This window comes from Protopterus annectens, chromosome 1.part0, assembly GCF_019279795.1.
Source record: "Protopterus annectens isolate FY-2018-M chromosome 1.part0, PAN1.0, whole genome shotgun sequence".
NCBI lineage: Eukaryota > Metazoa > Chordata > Ceratodontiformes > Protopteridae > Protopterus > Protopterus annectens.
In genome coordinates this window covers 576,503,474-576,530,103 of record NC_056725.1, presented here as the reverse complement: position 1 = coordinate 576,530,103, position 26,630 = coordinate 576,503,474, and the positions used below count along the sequence as shown (strand labels likewise).

The 26,630-nt window shown below is 42.1% G+C and overlaps 1 protein-coding gene across 1 annotated transcript in view; it reads right to left on the bottom strand.

The window, feature by feature from the left end:
- LYPLAL1 (lysophospholipase like 1) overlaps window positions 1-26,630 on the bottom strand; it is a 210,223-nt gene that overhangs the window by 94,937 nt on the left and 88,656 nt on the right. Inside the window, exon 3 of the mRNA XM_044061423.1 lies at window positions 16,279-16,448. Within this exon, the coding sequence (XP_043917358.1) occupies window positions 16,279-16,448 (170 nt within the window). The remainder of the gene's footprint in view (window positions 1-16,278; window positions 16,449-26,630) is intronic.

Sequence of the window (26,630 nt, the reverse complement as noted above, 5' to 3'; positions counted from 1 at the left end):
ATAAGCTGTGGGACACTGTTCATATTCTTCCGAGTTTGTCCCATTTATTATGCAATACTCTACATCCTGGAGATATGATTACTATGAAAAACATGGATGTGTTAATCCAGAGGCATGTGATCACTGAGTGATTTGTGACAGGGTGACAATTTTTCTTTATTCTAGTCCATACCACACCTAGTCTGTAAGACTTCTGCTGATGCAATGCAGTATGGCAAGCCAGGTGTGATGGTACGTAGTATATACCTTCCCTATATGCTGGCAGTTGTGTTGCCTCACTTTGCTGAGAATGGTTAGAGGTGTCTGAACTGCAGCATTTTAATAGCTGCCCATGTGCATCTACATTCACCTTAACAGGCACCTGTGTACATTTGCATTATCACATCTGGTTGAATTAGACAACATATCACATTTACACAGCACAAGGTGTACAAGTCTGCTACTAGAGATAGGATTGGTGCCATAAGTTTTGCAAAAGCCATTACGAGTGGGCATGCACATGAACTGCCCCATGAATGCTGGGCTATAAGAGCAGTGCGTGTGTACATGCAAGGGGATATGTACATGCATCATGTACAAGGAGAATGCTAGAAATCTAAAAGAGGCAAAGTAGCACCACCTCTTCTGTTTAACATTTGTTTCTGACAAGCTGAAATATGGTGGGCTTGAAGGCCTTGTCTGAGGACAGTAATAACCTGGGATTGTTCAGTCAAGCAGAGGTAACAGTACTTGTGAGTAAAGGCAAATTGATATACTGCAAAAGTAAAGGTTTGTGCACGGGTTGACGGGTGACCCCAAACAGAATCAAGTTTCACTGTGATGGGCTCTGACTAATCAGAATAGGCTATACCTAGCTGGATTTATCTTTGAATGACGTACAGGAATAATCAGTACCATGAGCAGAGGACAAAGATTCAAGGCTTATGAAAATGAATATAAGATGGGATGATAAGTGAGGCCCTTTGAAGCTGTGGAGAAATGCAAGATTTATGTATGCAGTTATGATGCTTCAGTGACTGCAGAAGGATTTGTTGAAGTGGATACAAAGAATGTGTAGTAGTAGTCTGTTGGATGTAATGGGATGTGTGAGGTAAAACTGTGGTTGGGTTGTGGAGCATGGGAGATGTATACGGGGGAGGGTAATGGTAACATACAAAGACAAATGTGTGAATGGAGAGTTGCTCAGTGGAGCTAGATATTTGGATGTAAAGAGTTACTGCAAATTCAGGGATGTAAGACAGACAAGGCTGCTATAACAAGGACAGGAAAAAGTACAGTTTTGTACCTACCATAAATGTAGATGTTCGAGTGCTAATACAGCTGCAGTCATTACAGATGGGTTCTCCTGCCGTCAGGCGAGTCCTCGGTCGGCCGAATTCCAAAGTCTAGGTCCGGCGTCGGTTGTTGTCGCTTTCTTTCCTGACGTCAGTGCGACAGGGGTATATAAGACACAGCCAACGCCATTTTCTTCAGTCTTTCTTGCCCCAGATGTCAGGTGCCCCCAGAAGGAAGGCAATACATAATTTATATATAATCATGCAATGCAATATAATCAAAAATCAGTAGTCGCAAGCAAATACACCATAGAAGGATAACCCAATCAGGTTGTATGAGGAGGTGTTAGCCACTAGGCCTGTACCAAGAGGGGAAGGAGGGAGGGTAACCTGGACTGCAGCTGTATTAGCACTCGAACATCTACATTTATGGTAGGTACAAAACTGTACTATGTTCATCGTGCATACAGCTGCAGTCATTACAGATGGGTAGAATCCCAAAGCTACGCACAGGGTGGTAGGCACTAGGTGGAAATGGGAGGAGCCAGAATGCCCTGCAACACAGCAGTGGCAAAGCCTGCTCTAGTTTTGGAGTATAAAGGTAGGTGGTAGTGTTTAGTGAAGGTATGCACAGAACTCCAAGTGGCTGCCTCCAAAATATCTTTGGTAGGAACTCCTCTGAGGTAGGCTGCAGAGGTAGCTGTGGCCCTTGTGGAGTGGGATCTGATGCCTGCAGGTACAGATTTACCATGAAAGGAGTAACAAAAGCATGCAGTGGCCTATCCATTTTGATATTGTCTGTTTGGAAATTGGCTTCCCTTGTGCTCCTACAGCATAGGACACAAAGAGTTGTTCTGATTTTCTGAAAGGCTTTGTTCTGTCCAAATAGTAACACAGCTGTCTATGGATGTCTAAGGAATGTCGCAGCCTTTCCCCTTTGTTTTGAGGATTGGGGTAAAAGGTAGGTAAGTGTATGGCCTGATTTAAAGCTACCCTGGATACTACCTTAGGCATAAATGACGGGTTGGTTCGTAGGGAAACCCTGTCCTGATGGAAGATGATAAAGGGCTGCACAGCCATGAGGGCTTGTAGTTCCGAGACCCTACAAGCTGAGGTAATAGCCAGAAGGAAAGCTGTTTTCCAGGACAAATATTGCAAATCTGTTGAGGCAGCTGGTTCAAAAGGAGGCAATGTTAATTTTTCTAGAATGTAATTAAGATCCCAAGCTGGGATTGGTTGTTTCCTTGGAAGTCTTATATTCTTAGCCCCTCTGAGGAACTGTCTTAAGAGTGGGTGAGAGAATAAAGGTGGATCAGTGTTGTATTCTGCAGAAATGGCTGAGGCATGGATTTTGATGGAGGAGAATGAAAGTCCACTGTTCAGCAGCTCAGCTAGATACTGTAATATCTGAGACAAATTCAGTTTTCTAGGATCCTGACCCTTTTTCTCATTCCAAAGCAAAACCGTTTCCATTTTGGAGTAAGCTTTTCTAGTAGATGGCCTTCTGGCCTCCAAAATGACATCCTGCACCTCCTTGGAGAGTAGGGTCTGTTGTGGTGTTAAGGAATCTTCCATGCAGCCAGATTGAGTGTTTTTAGCTGACTGTGAAGAGTTTTGTAGCTGTGCTGAGTTAGAAGAAGAGGCATTAGAGGTAGGGTCCAGGGAGGAGAATGTGTTAGGCTCCTCAGGAGTGGGTACCAGTGTTGTCTTGGCCAGTCTGTATCATCTTTGGTCTGTCTGCTCTTGCTTTCAAAAGCACCTTGGGCAGTAGAAGAAGAGGTGGGAAGGCGTAAACTGTCCGTGCTGCCCAACTGAAAGAAAGGGCGTCCACTCTCCAGGCCTTTGGGTGAAATGTCCTTGAGCAGAATTTTGTCAATTGATGATTTTTGTGGGAGGCAAAGAGATCTATGTCTGGCCTTCCCCACACTTGGATTATCTTTGTAAACACTTGAGGATGCAACTTCCATTCATGCGGGTCTGTCATATTTCTGCTTAGATTGTCTGCCAGCGTGTTTTCCATACCTGGCAAGTACTGTGCTTGAAGCTCGATTTGTAACTCCAGAGCCATGTTCCAAAGTGACATGGCCAGTCTGCACAGGGGGTATGAATGTGTTCCTCCTTGTTTGTTTATGTACCACATTACTGTGGTATTGTCTGTTCTTATCAATAATTGCCCTGGATGCAGAAGGTCCTTGAAAGCTGTAATAGCATTTATCACTGCTAGCATTTCCTTTTGATTGATGTGAAGGTGCTTTTCCTTTTGGGACCATTTGCCCTGAATGCACCGGTCTGTCATGTGCGCCCCCCAGGCATAGTCTGAGGCGTCTGTTGTGATGACTTGATTTGCTTGAGGCTTGCAGAATGGTAGACCTGTGTTTGTTTGGCATGTTTGAGCCCACCATAGAAATTCCTTTTGCAAACATGGAATTAGTGGTATTATTGTTTCCAAACTGTGGCTGTGTTGAGACCATAGGTTTTTTAGGTACCACTGAAGTTTCCTCATATGCAACTTTGCACATGGGATTAGAAGAATGCAAGATGCCATGAATCCCAGAGCCTGCAGGATTTTCCTTGCAGTTAGCCTGGTACAATTTGCTAGTATCTTGAAGTACTGAGTTAGTTGCCCCTGTTTTTCTGGCGTAAGATAGGCCATCTGGGTGTTTGTGTCCCAAGTTGGCACCCAGAAAAATTATTTTCTGAGATGGTGTTAGCCGGGATTTCTCTTTGTTGACTGCGTATCCCAGAGAATTCAATAACCGTGTTACATAAGCCAGATGTTCCAGAAGTATGTGTTTGCTGTCCGCTTGGATCAGGCAGTCGTCCAAATAAGGGTATATTTGTATCCCTTGAAGTCTGCAGTAGGCAATTACTGATGCCAGGCATTTCGTGAATACTCTGGGCGCAGTAGATAAGCCAAAGGGCAATGCAGAAAATTGATAGTGGATTGAACCTGCAAGAAATCTGAGGTATCTTCTGCAGCTTTGTCTGATTGGGACATGCAGGTATGCCTCCTTGAGGTCCAATGTTACCAGCCAAGACTCCTTGCCCAGCATGGGAAGAAGCTGCTGTAAGGTGAGCATCTTGAATTTTGGTACGAGTAGAAATGTGTTTAGGATGGATAAGTCCAAAATGGGTCTCCAATCTGTTCCCTTCCTTGGTACCAGGAATAGTCTGGAATAAAAACCTTGACCTTGTTCGTGAGTAGGTACCTCTTGAATAGCTTTCATGTCCATGAGCTTTGAAATTTGTATTTGAGCCTCTGCCCTTTGATTGTGTGGCAGGTTCGGCATGCCTCTCATTTTTGGAAGAGTGTGAAAATGAAATCTGTAACCTCTGTTTATAATGTCCAGGATCCATTTGTCTTTTGTGACAATATGCCAATTTTTTGAAAATAATGCCAGTTTTCCTCCTAAGGGTGCTGCCACTTGAGCCTTGCTTGGCATGCAAAGGGGAAAGTCATTGGGTTTGTTTCCTGTATTGCTGTGAACTATCTTCGCCACCTCTTGGTGTTGGAGATTGCCATTGTCTGCCTCTATACGATCCTTGAGATTGTCCTCTGCCCCTTGTGCGCCTGTATCTACCTCTTTGGGGCTTGTCCGTGGCTGGAAAGGGCCAGTTTTTTGAAGGCCAATTTCTACTAAAACGTGGTGGTTGTACCTGTAGAAAAGCTTTAACAGTTTGCATAGATTTAGCTTTTTCTTCCATTTTCCTTAGTATCTCCTCAGCATTAGCACCAAATAATACAGCCTTTTGTAGAGGAGCATCTAGTAATTTAGCTTTGACATGATCAGGTAAGGTTTGTTCCCTAAGCCAGGCATGTCTACGAATGACTGATCCTGTAACAGCAGCTCTACTTGAGGCCTCTAGAGCATCATAACCACATTGTAAGGTGCTTACCCACTTGTTCTGCACTATGCATCATATCCTGCAACTCCTTCAAATCTGGTTGTTCAGGTTGTGACATTTTATTTTTTAATTGTGATAACAGAAACTGCTGATATTTAAGCATATGGAACTGACAGTTTAAGGCCCTCATGGCTAGGGTGGCCGAGGTATATACCTTTTTTCCCCACCTTTCTAAGGATCTAGAGTCTCTCTCAGAAGGTAATGGATTCTTAGCAGTAGAGGCCTTCATTCCCTTGGGGCCCCGAGAAATGGTTTCTGGGTCAGCAGTATGGCTTTTGTAAAGAAATTGGTGTGAGTTAGGAACTCTGTAGTACCTATCAGGCTTGACTGGGGCTGGAGGCAGGGAATCCGGATTAAGGCAGGCCTCCGAGTAAACATCATCAAGTATGTCCAAGACAGGAGGTATCGCCAGAGGTCTGTGCTGAGGTAGCAAAAGAAATTCCCTAAGCCTTTTCTTGGAATCTGAAAAATCTTGGCCTTCCCAATGGAAGTGTTCCCTCAAGGTATGCAAGGTTTCCCCGAATGAGAAATCCTCTGGGGGGGATAAAGAAGGAATGGACTGCTCTGCATCAGAATCTTCAAAAGGGGAGTACGAATGTTCCTCCTCATCAGAATGTTCTGAAATAATGGAGCCCTGGTCAGAAGGGAGATTCTTCCTCCACTCTGGGTCTCTTGTCCGGTGGGGGTTGGGAACCCCTGATAAGAGTAATTAAATCCTCAGCCATTTTGAGCATCTGCTTTTTAGACATGGGGCCTGGAGATGGGCCCTGTGCAACAGGCCTCTTGGAGTGCATGGCTGATTTAGACTTAGTAAAGGCCTTGATGGAAAAGGAAGAGGAAGGTCTGAAGACACCATGGGTGGAGGTAGACATGTCCACATTAAGAGGCTCAACACTAACAGTGGCTTCGGTAGCTGTAGTCAGGGTGTGGGCCAAGAAACCTGTGGCCTCGGTTACAGAGGACACCGCCAGAGAAGTGTCATCGGAAGTCAGGGGCTGCGTAGGCGCCTCGCTGAGAACCGGACCACGTGTAGCCAGTTTTGGCGTGGTGTCGGTGGAGGCTGCGGACCTCGCGTGTCGGTCCTTGTCCTTGCGTTTTTTGGACAAAACAGTAGTCGGAGTCACCGACAACATTTTATAGTTAAAAGCTTTACCAAAAAAGTGCTGGGCGAACTCCGCCCGACGCTTAATAGTGCGTTTATTGAAAGTAGCACAAAAGCGACAGCCCGAGACATCGTGGTCTGGGCCTAAACAAGGTATACAGAGGGAATGGAAATCCTTATGCGGTATTTGCTTCCCACAAGAAATACAATTGTTAACTTTGTCTGACATCGGTCTGAGGCAAGAAAAGTTTCCCCAACGGGGTACTTAGCTTTAAAGAAGACTTCGGTTTCCAAATTTTCGTAATTTCAGGAGCTGGCCGACCGGCACTTGCAAACTGCTTATGCTTCGGGCACCGCGCGGCAAAAAAGACTGGAGAAAATGGCGTCGGCTGTGTCTTATATACCCCTGTCGCACTGACGTCAGGAAAGAAAGCGACAACAACCGACGCCGGACCTAGACTTTGGAATTCGGCCGACCGAGGACCCGCCTGACGGCAGGAGAACCCATCTGTAATGACTGCAGCTGTATGCACGATGAACATCTAGACAGGCTTGGGGTGGTTATTGTGTAAATGTGTGTGTGTGTGTGTGTGTGTGTGTGTGTGTGTGTGTGTGTGTGTGTGTGTGTGTGTGTGTGTGTTAACCATGCAAGACCACTGGATTCAAGTGCCCCTTTATAGGGCTGAGCTAGAAGCACAGCCCGGTTAACCAAGTTGCTCAGAATCGGTTTACAAATCAGAATGGATGGAATAAAAGCCAGGAATACAGGATGATACTCAATGACAGACTGTTAACTTAATATTCAAAGCTAAACCGCCAGAATACAGATGATGGTACAGGGGACAAGGACATCATGAGAAGAGAGTAAAAGGATTGTACTGGGATCAGTATACACTGCTAAACACCACTGTGGCCTAGCTTGTAGGGGGGTGGGAGGGTGGGACAGACCAACCATGGAGGCAGATGGACAGGCGTGCTCTTTACCGGGAATGTAGGGGCTTGTTAATCGAACCAAATGTGAAAGGGGCATCATTTGGATGAAAAAAGAAAAGGATAAGGTGATTATGCTGCAGAAGATAAACAGTAGGCCAGCTAGCAAGCAGGAAAACTGGGGCTTGTGGCAGTGTAGGAATGTGAGCAGGGAGGAAGGAAACAAAGGTAGATATTCTTGGGGAGGAGGGGAGACTTGCAGGATGGAGACTGCTAATGGTTGATGCATAATGGTATAATGTAAAGCAAAATGAGTATTGTCTGCAGTAGGCAGTTTTTACGGACTTGACTGTAAACCTGGGGAGGTGTTTAAGTTCTTTAAATGCCTAAGGGGAACCAAGTCTTGATACATGCGGTGCAAGGAGTGAATCAAAATGCATCTTCAACCCAGAGTTGGAAAGGTTACTTGGTACGAAGTACTGTGGAGGCTGCATGAGACATTTAAAGAGATGTTGTGGAAGTTAGGTTTGTGGATGTATGGTAGGGATAAAATATGATGGAGAGATTTTACATTCTCTAGGAAAAGATAGGTTTGCAAGGCAGCAGGTTAGTCTGGCTCCTGGATGACTGGAAATGAGAAAGGGTGAGGCAAAAAGATGCAGATAGTGGAATGAGACATCTCAAATTAGGCACACGCGTATGAAGTGGTGGATTTAGCTAAAATGGGGAGATTACAGTAGAATCTATGCAAATTGCAGTATGTAGGAAGAGTACATGTTAAAGATGGCGAAAGAGGTTGCTGGATAGAAGAGTGAGAGGTTCCATTTGCAGAATAAAACAAGATGGGATAGAGCATGGCAAGGTGAAATTATGTATGAAACTGGAGCAAAACAGAAACAATGCAGGGTAGGCGACATGCTTGCTGGAGCATTTAGGCACAGAGATGGGTAGAAAGAGAGAGAGACAAGGTCAGATCTTGGTGTTAAAGTGGAGGCTTTCTGGGATGCAGAGAAGAAAAATGAAAAAAAAAGTTAGGGTAACATGGTTAGTAGGTTGGGCAAGGGGTGAAGGTGGCAGCAGGTTTCTAGCAGTGAATTTGTTGAAACAAAAGGGTGTCAGAGAGGTTTTGAAGACTAAACTAGAGGGAAGGTTGTAACCAGTCTAGGAAGATCTGCAAAACATTTTGTCAATATCATCAGGTTCTAGTCACAGCAAGGAAGAAATTATGGCATGAAGGGTGGGAGAGATATTGTCTGACAAGGACTTGAAACCACTAGGGAGTATAACAGATACTCCGGTAGTGGTGAAGCAATACGGCACTTGAAGAGTGGGAGGTTGTAGAACCACATGGCCTTCTCTCAGATTTCTATAAAAGACATTGGAGATGTAGGTAGCAGAATCTTCTTACAGGAAATGTTCAACAAGGCTATGGAGGGAAAATTTCCAAATCAAAAAATGAGGTGGCAGTGGTGATCACACCCAAGTGAAAGGGGGGCCCAGGGAACTCGCACAAAATTTTGGAGCAACTTCAGTGTGGACCAACTTTTTGGCTCCATTCTAGTAGATAAGTTACTCAGGAGAGATCAGGGGATAAGGGACAATCTGGCTACGTTAAAAATAGTACTTCAGTACCTGCTGAAAACAAATACAAAAAAGAGTGAGAAAGCTGCTATAACTTCACATGCCTATGCTGATTAGATGAGAGTTTCTAAATGCACCTGCGTGCGCCATGCAAGCATAATTTATAATCTACTTTATATAATGCAAAGGTCTTCAAATAGAAAAGAATTCCTCATTTACCTTCTGGTAATTTAATTTCATCAAGCCCTTTGTCTGTGCATTACTCGTATTACTCTTATTATCTAACTACTTCCATCAATCCAGACACTTGGAGAGTACTACTATTCCTATTAGAAATCACAGGAAATCCTCCCTGGGCCAACACTATACCCTATGTTGAAACATGATGCACTAAAGAGGCTGCATCACCCTTACATCTGTCCACAGGCTCTTGCTGGTCCAGTGACAATGATGTCAGCACAGTATGTTGAGATCTTTTCGCAATTACCTAATTTACAATTACTTACCCTATGCTAATTCAACATAAATAGAGCTGGAACCCAAAGTAATATAAACAGCTCCTGCTCGCCCATTATTATTAATGCTGTAAACATGGCTCAGTACATTTTGTCTTCCTCATCTCGGAAGCAACTTTTAAACTCATATGTTTTAAATGCTGCAAAATGCACTCTTCTTTTCACACAAAAATGGTGTTTGCATGAATAAAGATGCATGCAAACACCTTTTGTGTGAAAAGAAATGTTTGTTCCGTACCTTTAAACATGATCTTTAAGGCAGCAAAATAACAGTGTGATAGATGAAGAATGCAATAGATAGTAGTATGCATGAAACAACATATTATGCATTATTTGAAATATTATACAGAGAAAGACAGTGTAGTGTATATAGACTACTTGAAAGGAATATCTTCATGTAAAACAGTAATAGTCAGTTATAGCCAAGGATTTCAGCTGTGAAACACATTAGCTAAAATGTGTAAGAAAATCTGCATATTTATCAATATGAAAGTGAGTGAGAGAGATAATCAGTAGTAAAATAACAGTTCGGAAAAATATGATAGAAAAAAATAATTATACATGTTATGCACACTATGCACAAGTTATGATTAATCATATACTCTATGTGCTTAAATTCCTATGGAGGTAAAGAAATATAGTTAAGTGGTTAAAGTGTGCCAAAATATTTACCAGGACATGAGCAGGAAAAAATCCACTACTTCTTCAGTAATCGGTTTAGCTCAGTTTTGAGTGTGTGAAGGCAATTTATTAAGGCACAGTGTCAGGAAATGGAATTCCAGATTTCAGTGATGAAGTTGGAGTACAAGTCACTACCAGAGAAGGTACATGACTTGTGTGCTGTGAGGAACAGTTTAGGTTTTGAATGAGATGCTCCGAGTGTGAAATAGTGCTGAATGCTGGCTGGGATTCAAAAAAACACCATGGCTGCAATCTGCTGCAGCCAAAACGGGCATTGTATGTGTGTGGAAAATGCAATTGAGATATATGCTTAGCTACAATGGAAAAGGACCTTACCAGCTAATTTACATGTCTCTGAATTGCTTGGTATTACCACTACAGCTAATCAGAATTTTCCTGCAGTAATCAACACAACCTCCTCATTCACTCTACCACACATTCAAACACACACAAAGATGAACACAGACACACCACCCCAATAATTCCTGAATGTCCTAGAGTTTACAAAATGACTCTGATGTAGGCTTTAATTTTTTTTTAACTTGTCCCTTGTAAATCCCAGATAATTTGTAAGTTAGTCAATAATGCCAAACAGTTTCATTCTTATTGTTCAGAAAATGCATGGTGATACAAAACTTGTAGCTCCGTCAATGTTTTAAATGATCCTCCAGCTTTGTTCAGAAATTTTCAGCACGGCCACCAAGAGGTATGGCAGTGCCCCCCCCCCCCCCAAACAAAAAAACACATACTTGCATACCTCTCAACTGTTAATAGCTTTTCCTAATTTTTACCCGTCCCTCAAAATTAGCAGGCAATTACAGTCAGTCATTAAAGCCAGACTTATTGTTCAGAATCATAAAAATCCACAAAGAAATGGTGAAGCAACCAAGGCACAGAATGTCCTTGTTTAAACACAGTCCAAGGATAAATAAAAGGTAGGTAAAATCCAAGGTAAATTTATTCACTCAGGTAAGCGCTTTCATGATACACATATCACTTCTTCAGACCTTCAAACAAACACTTCCTACTCAACTCTATTTAAACAGTATTCAACCCAATCAAATCAAACCAATTAATGCTTGAAGTAATTAGCACTTAAAGTAAAACCAGTCATTCTACAATATGTACAAAGTCATACTGGAAAACATTTCAAGTATAGATACGTAATAAATATTTTAACATAAAATGCATTCGTTAAAAATGAATTAGTTAAAAATAATTAAAATATATATTTAATATGTCTTTCATTAAAATAATTTAATTTCATTTGAACAACCTCCTATTCTTCAAAACTGATTTCAAGGGTATTCTGTCATTAAGGCCCTTTCCTTTATTAGCTCTTAATCTGATAATCCACCTAGTTTCAGAGGTCTCTGTATGGTTCCTTATATCACCACCTCTCTCATTAGGAATAATTCTCTCAATAACCGAGAACATAAAATTATGGTCATTGCCTTCAGAGGACACATGTTTGGCTAACGCATTAGTGGCAACACCATTCCTAATATTTAATAAGTGTTCCCTGATTCTAAATCTTAGCTGTCTGTCAGTCTTGCCCACATAAAATGCAGAGCATTTCTGACAGACAGCCAAGTAGACCACATGGTTTGTGTTACAATTAGCTGCTACACTAAAATCATATATTCGCTTAGTGTCTGGATGTGTAAATACATTCTCATGATTTATGTATATGCATTGATTGCATCTACCACAAGGAACCGTTCGTTTTACTCCTGCCATATCTTGTCCCTTATTATGATGTGGATAGCATAACATCCTTTTCAAAGATTTCCTGTTCTTAAACATAAAACTTGGATTTTCCCCTAAAACTTGTTTGATTTCTGGATTCTGTGTTAATATATTCCAGTTAATATATTCCAGCACCATTTTTTCAGAACAAACATTTGCCCTGTGCTGCTCCCTTCAACGTTACTTTAACCATAACAAGACCTGCAAAACACTTTACCTCTCTGCTCCAACACATTTGACATGAATCATATGTTAAACCAAAAATGCACTACTGCCTCAGATACCTGTTGTAATTTTTTTCTGTAAAATGATAACTATTCTATATTTGTAAATCTCGCACATTCCTCTTGAAAATATCCTGTACGTGTGTGTGTGTGTGTGTGTGTGTGTGTATACATATTATATATATGTGTGTGTGTGTGTGTATGTGTGCGTATATATAATCACACACAAACATGTCTGTATTTGGTCTAAATTCTCCTTAGTTGACATCTGTTTAAATCAACCACATTTGATCAATTAAACAGATGGCTGACAGATGTGCAAACTCCCACAATTCTCGGGGTTGAGAAATATGCCCTTTACCTGATATTACGTGATCTCAGAGTAAGTTACTGTGATTTGCAGAAGATGTATGGGGAGGGATGTGGGGGGGGGCGGGGGTTGCTCCACTGCTAACAAATTTTTTTGTTTTTTGAATTTTGCATGCACCAAGGTTGCTTCCTGGTGCATTCATGGTAGTGTATCGACGTCGGCATCATCAATCTTTTGCGGTCAACGTAGGAGTGTCTTGGTTAGTGTGTGTATACCTATATGTATGGACTACAGACAAGCTGCTGAATGTCAACTTATGAAACCACCCTCCCCCCAACAAAAAGCCAGTTTATCAAACTTGCTGGCTTTACTATATGAGACTGTGACACAGTGGGGATGGGAAAATTTGCCTTTTCCTCACTGCAATGTAATCTTGGATCAAAACCTGTATATGTGATTAGCAAATTAACTTTTCAATGTATGGCTACACATCTATATATAAATTTTAAATTTATATATATATATATATATATATATATATATATATATATATATATATATATATATATATATATATACACATACACACACACACACACACATATATACACACACACATATACATGTGCAAGCATGCGCATATATGTATACACATATGCACAGGGAAATTTAACTAGACATATATGCATATTAAAACAGCTATATCTGCTTACAAATGTTGAGCTTACTTTGACCGATTCACTTCTTCATTTGCTAACCAGGTGCTGGTCCGCACAAATGATCCCATTTCAAACATTACTGTATGTCTCTAACCCAGTTCATGCTGAAAAGGCTTACATGACCAACTCGGCACCTGCTCATCAAATGTATGAATTAATCTAACATACATATACAAGTCTGTGTGTATGAGCGAGTGCATAAATACACAGACGCAAAAATAAATTCCTCTCTGCTGGGAAGCTGGTCTTTAGTCGTTAGGAGTTCTGTTTAAAAGAATTCTTAATGGTGAGAAAAATACTATAAATTCTAAATGGAACAAGTAAAACAGATTTTGGCTTTACCTGTTCATTCCAAGTGTTTTCTTAAATTTATATTGCTCAGTCACAGCAATGAAAGTTGAATATCTAGTACCTTATGATGACTCAGTGCAACATAACTCCTTGCAGTCTTGCCTTTGATGCTGCATAAACGTTACAAAAGTTAACTAGTTCACCATATACTATTGATTTTTTGGATGTGCGTATCTGTAAAGATAATAAAGGAGAGATACAAACTACCCTCTATAGGAAAAGTTGCTGGAAAAACACTATACTTGCATATGACAGCATGCATCCTAGAAGTACTTTTAATAATATAGTAAAAGGACAAACTTTCAGAATTTCGCGATTATGAAAGGAAGAAGCCAACTTTGATACATAGGTATATAATTTAAAGAGCAATTTGTTGAAAAGGGGTTATAAAAGAGAGAGGACTGAAAAAGGGTATAACATCTACACGATACAGTAGGACAGGCAGAGCTAAACCATGGTATTCAGATAAGGAGGACACGGTTAGAACTACTAACACAAGAAACTCATCGAGTATGACTCTCAAATATAGCAACAACATTGGAGGTGTTTGTGAGATAAGAACTGGAAAATATTATCATCAGATGAAAAACTAGCTAATATAGTAGGTGAAAAACCTAATTTCACCTTTAAGAGAAACAAGAATCTGAAGGATTTATTGTGTCAAGAACATTATACAAGACGTAAGGATAGAAAAGAAGCAACTCGGTTAGGTACATACCCATGCCGACGATTCAAAGCTTGTTCCTTTACTAATAAAGCAGGATATTCTGTATATCTGATCACTAAGAAAGATACAATTTTGAATTATATTCTGATTGTTTTACCAGTCACCTGATATATTTAGTGATATGCAATGAATGCGCTGGATTTTATATAGGTAAATATAACTGCAGACTAAAGGACAGAATCTATCGTGTATTTGCTTAAAAGATGCACATAATGTACTTTATTCACACATTGAACAAAATTCAGGTCACACTTTTTCATTTATGGTTAAGCAGAAGACATGTAAAAATGTCAGAGGGGGAGATATAGTAACGCAAACTGAATTTAATGACCTACAATGTATTTTGGAAATGGGAGCAGATAGGTACCCAGGCTTAAATGGTGTTATACCTTTAAAGCCGGCACTTAAAAAATGGAGGGTAAATTATTGATGCTGATTAAACTACAGTTTGTATTTAATTTGATGTGTTTTAATATGTTGTATTTTTGATGAAGGGTGTTACCCGAAAGCGCTCATTATACTAAATATTATCTCGATTTTAATTGTTGCAACTATTTCAGCCAGGTGGTTTCTGCTTAATTTTATTTTACTTAATGAGATATGCAGTGCTGTATGGGTGAATTATATTTCACTTAGTACCACTATTAAAGTGGTCACTCTCTGGAATGCTTTCATGGTCATTTATTACTGCTTGCTTGGGGTAAGGGGCACTAGGGAATGTGGTGCAGTCCCCTACCTGTTACAGCATGCAGAAAACTATGATGAGTATTCTCAATGTGGGTGACTGGAATATGCCTAGAATTGTATACACAAAAGTGTTGGAATTTCCTTGTACGTAGGTGTAGAGCTACGTTAACAGCAAGGTGAGTAACCATGCAGTCCACTGGCTGTGAGGTCCCTACAGTGTATGCTACAGTCAACCAGCTCTTATTCAATATAAAAGAGTTTGTGTAGCATGCAATTTATGCTGCTAATCACAGTACATCTGGTTTGCAGTTGCTTCACCTCTTTGCCCACCACTGTCAGTGCATACAGTTTTCTTGTCTTCAGAATTACTTGTGAATGTACTTATTTCTGGAAAGCACTTTGCCCTATCATTAGAACAGATAGCTGCCTTCTAAGCTGGTGAAGGATCACACAAATTGTTTTGACATTCAGCAGTTCTTCATCACTGCGCCATATTTATTAGCTAAGCTATGCACAACCTTACAAAATGTTTACATAAAAACATAAGTTCCCCGTGTAATGTTTACTTTGTTACACTGGTGTGCATAAATTCACTTCCCTGTACCTTTCTGACACTGGTACATCTCAAATAATACTTTCATACCTTCTGACCTTTTGGCTTTATTAAGCCTTTTTAACTGCATGCAGGTCGGTTCTTATTTTCAGACATGTCTTAGCATCAATTTGTTAAATGCTTCACTTAATAGTAAAACAGCTTTTTGTTTTTTAGGATACTCATAGGTCAACAGCCATGTAAAGTACCCACGAACCTATGAAACCAAATCTGCTGTACTGTCTACTACTATGACATTTAAAAGGAAAGCAAAACTAAATGAATCTCCTCAAAGAAGATGCAACAAATGAATGGAGGGCAGCAGTTGTAAAACCAGCCTGAAAGAGTTGGGAATGTTCTAATTGTGGTATTTAAGACTGAGAGATAATACAACTATGACAGGCATCTCTCTCTCGCGCGCGCACACACACAGGCGCAGTAACACACACACGCACACAGACGCGCACACCTTTTCTTAGTGTGTGTGCATGCAGACGCGCTATGCTTAGTAAGCATATTAGCACTGTGGGATGGGAGTAAATTGGATTTTAAAGCATTTTTCATGGTGATAATGCCTACTACTACTACAGTTAATGTATCACTAAAGACAGTAAGATAAGATTCTCTTACAGCAGTGATAGCTTCTATACATTTTTTTTTGTTTTGCTTATTTTGTTACATTACTTCAGTTTCATGGATTGATTCAGAACATTGGCTTTGCAGCTTCCTACTGTAATGTAATATACTCACAGTTATAGCTGTAGTACTCAATCAAAAAAACGTACTTTATCATATATTCCTTACTTAAATCATATACAGAACTATACGTGCTTTTAACAATTGTCATTTTGCAAGTAAACAGGTTCAGATGTGCCTGTTTAAATCTACAAGCTTTTTTGCAAGTGATATGCAAGACAGAGAATACCTTACCAATGATTATCCTGTTTAAAGGAATGCCACTTTGGACTTCTTGTTCAACAAAATTTGTAAGAATCCGACCCATTGAGTCAATTGTTTCGATGTGCTCTGTGCTGTCATTAAGTAGGTTGTATCTGTTAAACCACACATTTGACAAATTCTCATTCATTGGTGTATAAGGTCTAGAAAAGAGGAGTTAAAAAAAAATTACAGGAGAACTTTGCACAACAGCAAAGCTTTCAGAAGTTCTTCATAAAAATACAAGTACCACTGCTGCTAAGAAAACATCCACATTCAACTTCTCAGCAATTACTTACCAGAGTGTTTCAAAGGCAAATGGCGTGGTCAGCTTAGGTCCACTAACAGCACACAACCACACTAAGCTCAATTCTCCTGTCATTTTTCCTGCTGCAAGAAAAAAGCATGCACCCTCACAGGTGTCCGTCCCTAACTGGAAACGGTGAAATCCTCAAAGACTACTGTACTGAAAGGTAATGACATCTATTACATTCAGGACTGGCAGTAAGCTACAGTCCCTTTAAAAATTGTTGGAGAAGTAAAATCCCAACATCCTGGTGTTAGATATCCTTTCAACTGCACTCTTCCTAACTTAACTCACCTAGCAAAGTAAAAGCCTGCTGTCCTAGGGAAGAGTAAGGGACCACAAAATAAAACTTCCAGCTGAAGGAGCAAATAACATGAATAAGGAATGCATCATCAGGGATGGCTCAGTCTTCTTGTGCTGGACACTGACTACTAATATGGTCAGAAAAAAACTCTGTTGTCTACCTAGCACAACTGGGAAAAGGTAAGCTTCTTAGGTAGAAGCATTTGTTTTCCATCTGATACTGGGGGACAGACTTAAAGTAAGAATTTCTACGCTTGATCAGCCTTGGTAGGCAGCAATGTTAATTGCAAATATATTAACCCAAAAACCCACCTCAGTTATTCAATTATCATTCTATTTTATTTACTTATACAAATTCAGTTTGTCAAAAAAAAAAGGGGTTTCTTATTGGTCAACATTTAACAAGTGAACTTTCTCAACTGTACTGAACCATTTTTAACTTTCTCCTAAAGCTATCACTAATCTTCTTGCATCTTCATATGTATTGGTCTCTACTTTTAAAATACTTATCTATTGGTTAGATAATTCTTGTAATACAAACTGGAAAGATTTGTACTTTGCACTGATTAATGAAAATTAAAAAAATTCAGTTTACTCTATTGAAATCACTGGTAACAAAAATGTAGATAATTTTCAGCAACTTCCTATAGTATGGACAGCCCTTGTTTCTCCTGCTAACCTTGTTGACTTGGGTCTCGAGACATTGTAGCAATTATCTCATGTACACAGGCAACTCTCTACTAATAACTCCCTCTGGTACAGAGTGTGAGATATGTCTCTACACCAAGAATCTTGAATCCATGTTTTCCTGCACTCAAAACAGTTAACACAAAAGAGGCTGTCAACACACCCACCACTACATGTACACATTAGTACACATCAAACACAAAAATCTACATATGTGGAGGTTCTCTCGAAAAACTTACCTAAACACCAGAGACCTCCAAAACACAAGACTGCTACAACTAGCACCCATGACACACAGCAACACAGTGTATCACTCACCAAGCCCATAAGGCAAAACACTCAAAAAAACAAATGTTCTTGTCATTGCAGACTCAGTGAGACTGTACACGGATGTCCCACTCACCAGGTTGGACAAGAAAAAAGTCATGGTCAGCTGCAAGTAAAGTGCCAGGATTCGTCAGATCACGCATGCACTCAGGTCTCTCAGCAACTAGTACCATTATGACTCTGTGACAGTTCACATTGGTTTGAGTGACCTGAGACTTACCTCACTTGACTATATGGAGAGAGATATGGTAGAACTCTCCAAGTGTGTGTCCCAGGCAGTTATGTCCCTAGCATAGCTCTGAACCTTCCATGTCCAAAATGAGGAACACTAGCCCTCATAATGTGGAACAAATGTGCAAAATGTGGAACACATACTAATGACTTACTAACAACTTCAACTAGGAAGGTCATAGGATGGTTAAAATATGCTGGTTTTACTTATAAAGAAGATATTTTAATGAATTAATATGATTAATTTCTATTTATAATGGATTTCACTTAAAAAAATTCCTAACACTGAATGTGTGACAGAGTCTTTCAATGTGGAACTTTGAGGAACTTCGAGGAACATGAACTTTTTAAGACCCCAAATGAGGTACATTCCTCGTAATGAGGTACACTTGAGAGGTATGGTCCCTAGCCCTGAGCAGCATATCATCCTCACCTAGAATGATGCCGCAGTATAAGTAAAAAAATGATTGATTTCAATAATTTGCTTAGGTTTTGGTGTCATTCAAAGGGGATCCTGTTCCTGTCAGTTTCTGGGAAGCCATGGTCAACAAACCTCACTGCTTTGCCAGAGATGGCTTGCACCTGGCACCTCTAGAATTTTGGCTGCTGGCAAAAGCTCTTGCCTCACCCATAGTGCCTTTTTTAAGGCAAGGTCTCAAAAGCAACATTACCAATGTGAAATTAGCCAACAAAAAAACTGGTCATGCTGCTAAATGCTAGAAGCTTAAACCAAAAACTGCACTTCCTGGAAGCATTTCTATCACTAGAAGATGTATAGTGGATATAAAAAGTTTATACACCCCTGTTAAAATGCCAGGTTTTTGAGATATTAAAAAATAAGACCACAATAAATCATTTCAAAACTGTTCTCACCTTTAATGTGACCTATAACCTGTACAATTCAATTAAAAAACAAAAAAAATCTGTTACAGGAAAAACTATAAAAAATAAAAAACATACAATAAGCTGGTTGCAACACTTAAACGAATACTTTGTTGAAGCATCTTTTGACTTAATTACAGCATTCAGTCTTCTTGGGTAGGAGTCTATCATCATGGCTCATCTTGACTAGGCAATATTTGCCCGCTCTTCCTTGCAAAAGTGTTCCAAATCTGTCAGATTGCGAGGGCATGTGTCCTGCACAGCCCTCTTCAGGTCACCACTCAGATTTTCTATTTGATTTAGTTCTGGGCTCTAGCTGTGCCATTCCAAAAAAAAGAAGTTATGTCTTACCATAACATTCCATCTGAGTTGTTGATCTTCTTCCAGTCATCACTGACGGGTTCGGTTCCGAGCCCTCGGAACCAAGTCGGCCTTATACCAAGCTCGCGTACACCAAAACTCTCGAGCTAAGCTGCTACCCACAATGCCCTTCTCAGTTACCTCAGATCGAGTTTGCATGCAACATACAGAAGAAACAGAAAGACAGAGGCCATCTCTGCGCAGAAACCCTAAAACACCACAAGGACCCAGAAGATCCTCCAGGAGCCTTTGGTGGGGGACGGTGGGAGGGTGTGATAACTGGAAGAAGAACAACAACTCAGATGGAACGTTATGGTAAGACATAACTTCTTTATCTGAAGTTGTTAATCTTCTTCCTGTTCATCACTGATGGGACAGAATCCTAAGCTACTTGGAGAACCTGGGTGGCCCTTATGGAAGAACATTCCTAAGAACCGTCGAGCCGAAGGCCGCTCTTCCCCTGGAGACCAGATCCAATTTATAATGTTTGATGAAAGTATGGGGTTTAGCCCAAATGGCATCTGGACAGATGTCATCCATGGAAGCCCTGGAGTGGAAGGCAATAGAAGCTGCGATAGCCCTAGTTGAGTGAGCTTTAATTTGAGCAAGCTTAGACTCATTAGTAAGCGAATATGAGAAGGTAATGCAATCTCTAACCCAGTTTGATAAAGTAACTTTAGATACAGCGCACCCCATTCTCAGGCCAGAAAATGAAAAGTGGCCCGACTTGCGAAAGGACTTAGTTCTGTCCAGGTAGAAACGTGGTTGTCTATGAACGTCCAATGAATGCAGGCAGTATTCTCCCTTGTTTGAATAGTTTGGAAAAAATACAGGGAGCTCAAAGGACTGGTTAATAAAGAAGTCGGAAACCACCTTGGGAAGAAAGGATGGATTAGTCCCGGAGTGGTACTCTGTCCTTATGGAAGATCAGGTACGGGCTTTTGATGCATAATGCTTGTAACTCAGATATGCGTCTGGCTGATGTGACCGTCACCAAAAACAAAGATTTCAATGACATAAATTTTAGATCACATGTCACAGCGGGCTCAAAGTGGGGTAGAGAGAGAGACTGAAGAACCCAGGAGAGATTCCATATCTCCACAGGCTGCCTGATAGGAGGTCTGCTATGGAAAATTCCCTTGAGAAAAGTCTTGCAAAGTCGGGTCGAAATAAGAGGGACTCCATCTGAACCATTATGGAAACTGGAAACAGCTGCTAAATGGACTCAAATGGTGGAAGCTGATGCTCCACTGTCAAACAACTCAGAAAGATAATGAAGAATAGCAGCTGTAGGAGTTGAAAAGGGATCCAGCATCCGACTATGTGACCAGATAGAGAATCTTTTCTATTTGTCTCTGTAAAGTTTTCTGGTGGATGGTTTATGGGAGGCCAGAATAATATCTCTGACAGATGAGGAGAGGGCTTCCTGCCTGGCAACTAACGGAAGTGGAGAAGCCAAGCTGTCAGATTGAGAGTGAATAGATTTGAGGGAGTCAGCCCTTGTGGGTGAGATATCAGGTCCTAAGACGAGTGTCCAGGATCCAAGGAGGTTGTAACAGATGAGGTCGGAGGAAGGGAAACCGCACTTGACTAGGCAAGAAAGGGGCAATGAGGATTACTTTGCATCTCAACTGAATAGCTTTCCTTAGAAAAAGGGGGATCAGAGGTATCTGAGGGTAAGCACAGAGGAGACCCACGGGCCAATCGTGAGTCAAAGAGTCTCTCGCTGACTCCCCGTGAGGGGGAAAGAGGGCAAAGTAGCTGCTGCATTTGTTGTTTGAGGAGGAAGCGAAAAGATCGCAGCATGGTTGGCCCCAACGGCTGAAAATTTCTGCCGTCACACTCGGATTGAGAGACTACTCTTAAGGACAGAGAATGCATCTGCTCAGCCTGTCCGCAATCACGGTGGAGCTCTTCAGGATGTGCGTTGCGATTAAAAAGCGGTTGGAAGCTATCGCCCAATGCCAAATTCTCATGGACTCACGACACAGGGATAGGATATGGTCCCTCCCTGTTTATTTATGTACCAGACAACAGACATATTTTCCGACTGGATAGCAATCGTTCCTGACGGAAGGAGAGGATGTAATGCCTGCAATGCTAACAGCACCACTCTTAACTCCAGGACATTGATATGCAAGTTGACCTCTAGGCTGGACCACGTGCCTTAGACCGTCTTTCCCTGGAAGTGGCCCCCCCACCCTATCAGGGAAGTGTCCATGGTCACCGTGGCGCCGGGTTGGCGAGCCTGGAATTGGCGACACCAAAGATTTTTGTCTGTACTCATCCACCAGAGGATATCTTGTTTGCAGGAGTTGATGATGAGGATCTGTGAATTCAGGGGGTGAAGACTGGATATCCACTGGGACAGAAGGAGCCATTGTAGTAGTCTCATATGTAATCTGGCTAGGGGAACAATTGAGATGGCTGCCACCATAGACCCCAGAGCCTGTAGAACTTCACTTGTACTTGTGCCCTTAATCTCTGAAGTCTGTGAGGAGGAAGGGAGACTAAGCTTGTTTGAGTGTTGAATACTGCCCCTATAAATTTCAATTCCTGTGTGGGATGAAGGTTGGATTTTTCCAAGTGCATGGTGATGCCTAGCAACTCTGCTAGAGCTAGAGTGTAGCGGAGGGCCCTGACCAGTAGGTGGCTGATAGGGGCGTAGAGGAGCCAATCGTCTAGATATGGAAACACTTGGAATCCCTGAAGTCTCAGATGAGCTATCACCACTGCTAAGCATTTCAACACTCTGGGGGCCACCCAGAGACCGAATAGCAGGGCTCTGAATTGGTAATGATTGGCTCCCAGCCGGAAGCAAAGGAGACTCCTGGAGCATTTGTCCATTTTGATGGGATAATACACATACCCAGAGGTCTATCGAGCACATCCACACACCCTCCCGAAGAAATGGGAGAATGGATTGAATCGTGACCATGCAGAACTTGGTTTGAACTACTGATTTGTTTAGCTGGCTGAGATCCAAGATGGGCCTCCAGTCCCTGGTCTTTTTTGGCACAAAAAAGAATCTTGAGTTAAAATCGGATCCGCACTGGTCTAGGGGGACTTGTTGGATGACTCGTTTTTGACACAGCTTTCTTATTTCTGAAGCTGCCTCTTCTCTTTGACTGGCTGGAACATCAGAAACGGATTTTGGGGGCCTTGGATAAAAGATTAGAGGGATGTAGTAACCTCTGGAAATTATTCTCTGCACCCACTGATCGTTTGTAATAGAGTGCCAGGCAGCTTGGTGCAGAGAGAAACAAACCCCGACTGCTTCCAGAGGAAAGCAATCGGGCAGCGCTTCAGGAGCGCTAATACGGTCGTCCGGTGAAAGAATCCCTGGAGTCCTGATTTCGGGGACCCCCTCTGCCCCGAAAAGGGCGACTTCCATTACTGGAACCCCCTCTGCCTCTGGGGGAGTCCTCACCATGTGCACCACGGAAAGGGCCTTGAGACTTTTTGTGCCACATCTTTCAACTCCTCTGGTTCCTGGAAAAGGAGCGCTGAGACTTGGAAAAATGTAGGCCAACGGCAGACACGGTTTTTCCATCCTGCTCGCACCTGGCTAATGTGTCCTTCACTTTAGAACCGAACAGAGCTGATGGTTCGATAGGGACGTTTAAAAAGGAGGACTTGAAGGAGTCCGCGAGGTCACAAATGCGCATCCAGGCGTGGTGTCTCATGACTATACCTGCACCTGTAGCTCTAGCCACCCCTTCGGTTGCAAGGGACAGCAACCTCATGGACGAGTTGGAAATTGACTCTAGGGTGGCAAGTTGGGAAGCGACTTTATCACGTGCCCTGTCAGAAACTTGACCCGCAAGGGTTCCAGAGAGTTCAGTGATGAGATCTCTTTGGAGCCTCGTAAAATGTGCCAAAAAGTTCAGAGTCCTGACAGCAAAGGTCGCTGAAGCAAAACTCGCTTCCCTAATCTGTCCACCGCCTGGGACTCTCTCTTGGGTGGGCGGGTGGACGGCAGGACTTTCCTCCGCAAGGTCCTTTTTCGTGGCAGCCACCACCACCATAGCGTCTACTGGTAAGCCTTTAGACCAATGGGGCTGATCCTCTGGAGGGGAGAGTACCTTATCTGATCTCTGGGGAATGGCCTCAATGGTATTGGGGTTCTTCCATGCCCGCTGCATGATGAGCTTGACTAACTCATCGGTGGGGGGGGGGTCACCCAAGAAATAGTGGGCCGAGAGCGGAAAGCCTGCAGGAATACAGATGCCTCCAAGGAAGGGTTGGAGGGCTTCCAGTCACCCCTCTGCCTCAAAATTTCCAGGATATCTCCAAAGGAGAGATCATCATGGGGTGACCGTGGGGACCCTTCCCCATCATCGTAGTCTGTGTCTTTAGTAAGGGACTCCTCTGGGGAGTCCATGTGTTTCCTCTTAAATGTCTGTTTCCAAGGGGGTTCTTCAGTGGGAGCATCCGAAGAAGACCTTGTACAGAGGTTTCCTGAGGCTAGCGCTCTCGGTGTCCCGGGGGGGGGGTGGCCTTTGATAGCTGCAGCTCACAGGGAACGGGTGGAAGATTCGACGTAGGAGGATTGCTTCCCAAGGCAAGTACCCTCTCCATCACCCAGAAGGCAAGCCTACCTGAAGAGGAATGGGAGCCCAGAACCAAAGGAGACAATTTCTGAACCTGAGTCACACCCCTCTCCACGCGGCCGCTCCCAGGGACGTTGCCTCAAGCAAAATCGGAGCGGGAGTCACCCTCAGATCCGAAGACGGAGCCGGTGGAACAACCAGAGCCATTGCTGGAACCAAGGGTTCTACCCCCCCCCCCAAGCATGAGATTAAGGAAGGGCTGAGACCTCCAATGCAGAAATAGCCTCAGAAAAGGAAGAAGGAATAAGGCCTTTAAGAATTAGTTTATTCCGTCTTTCATTCAGCGTCCGCTGACTGAAACTGGCACAAATGTCACAGGGAGGTTTCACAGATAAGTGTGGAACCCCCAAACAATACACACATTCCTCATGCAGATCGCTATTAGGGAGTTTACCATTGCAAGAGGAGCAATGCTTAAACCCTGTAGTCCCTTTCTTTCAGGCATACCAAAAGAAACAACACGACTATCCAGAGAGGAAGGAAAGAGAGAGAGGGGAAATACCAGCAATGGTATTGTGAATACCACAAGGGTAAAAATGGTGTTTACCAACAATGGTACGAAAAGGGAATACCCGTGGGTAGAGCTGAGTAAGATATCACGTAAAAAGGATTTTGACAGGAAAAAACTCACAAAATGCTATAACCTTTGAAAGAAAAGCACAATACTTAGCTGGAGAGCTCGGTGAAACGCTGCTATATGGCTGCATGGCAAACGAGATCGGAGGTAACTAAGAGAAGGGCATTGTGGGTAGCAGCTTAGCTCGAGAGATTTTGGTGTACTCCAGCTTGGTACAAGGCCGACTCAGTTCCGAGGGCTCGGAACCAAACCCATCAGTGATGAATAGGAAGAAAATTAACAACTTCAGATCTTTAATTTTCTTCTGATGAAGCCATTCTTTTGTTGATTTGGATGTATGCTTGGAGTTATTGTTGTGTTGAAAGGGGAAATTCCTCTTCATCTTCAGCTTTCTAGCAGATGCCTGAAGGTTTTGGGCCAAAAGTGACTGGTATTTGGAACTGTTCATAATTCCCTCCACCTTGACTAAAGCCCCAGTTCCAGCTGAAGAAAAGCAAACCCAAAGCATGATACTGTCACCACCATGCTGCACCATGGGGATGATGTTCTTTTGGTGATGCAAAAGGTTGTTTTTGTGCCAAAAGTACCTTTTGGAATTGTGGCCAAAAAGTTCAAACTTGGTGTCATCAGACCAAAACACATTTTACCACATGCTTTTGGGAGACAATATTGTTTTGCAAATTTTAGCCGGGCCTGGATATTTTTCTGTGCAAGAAAAGGCTTCAGTCTTTTAACCCTACCCCATAGCCCAGACATATGGAGAATACGGTAGATTGATGTCACATGTAGTACACAACCAGTACTTACCAGAAATTCCTGCAGCTCCTTCAGTGTTGCTGTAGGTCTCTTGACAGAATCCCTGACCAGTTTTCGTCTTGTCTTTCATCAGTTTTGGAGGGACGTCCAGTTCTTTGCAACTTCACTGTTGTCCCATATTTGCTCCACTTTTTGATGACTGTCTTTACTGTGCTCCATGGTATATCCAATGCTGTGGAAATTTTTGTGTACCCTTCTCCTGACACCTTTCAGCAATGAGATTCCTTTGATGCTCTGTAAGCTCTCTGCTAACCATGGCTTTTGCTGTAGCAGGTAACTGAGTAAATGTCAGGAAAATCCTACTAGGACAGCTGAACTTTATTTGGGGTTAATCAGAATCTCTTTAACTGATGGCAGGTGTGTACCCAAGAAGACTTGAGTGTTGTAATTAAATCAGAAGATGCTACAACAAAGTATTAGTTTAAGAGTGTGCACACTTATGCAACCAGCTTATTGTACAGTTTTTATACTTTTTCCCCTAATAGATTTGTTTCTTTTTCAATTGAATTGTACAGGTTATAGGTCACATTAAAGGTGGGAAAAATTTTGAAATGATTTATTGTGGTCTCATTTTTTTATATCACAGAAACCTGGCATTTTAACAGGGGTGTGTTAACTTTTTATATCCATTGTAGAGGTCTGTGCAGTCACAGAAGCCTGGTTCAAGACTAGAGTACCCCGACCTTGCAAAGCTACAAAAACTTCCACACCTTTGGACTGCAAAATGAACATGTGGAAAGGAGGCGGTTTCTATCTATATTAGAGATAAATTCACCTCCCATCTTGTTAGACTGGACAACTCCATCGAGTTACTCAAGTCCAGGTTACCCTCATTCAAGTTATAGCCAGTTCTAGATCCCCTCCATGGTTCACGACACCCATGAAGCCTAACTGACCACACTGGGGACCATTCAAATTTTACGGTATCCCACCATCAACTGGGAAACCTACGTTAGCCCGAACCTGGTGGATCAAAAGTTCCTTGGCTTTGTTAATTCAAATGCCCTAGACATATTGTTCATACCTAGACAAGAGGAACAAATGTTCTAGAGCTGGTCCTCACTAACATGCAAACAGATGCACTGCTGCAACTGTCGGTTAAATCTGACCACAAAATAGCCACCTCTGAGCTGGCACTAACACCAGAACTCACAAAGTATGAAATAAGACTAAAAAAACTTCACCAAGGCAAACTATACCCTCGTACGCGAAAGTATAAATGCATTCCAAGCCCCACCCCAAG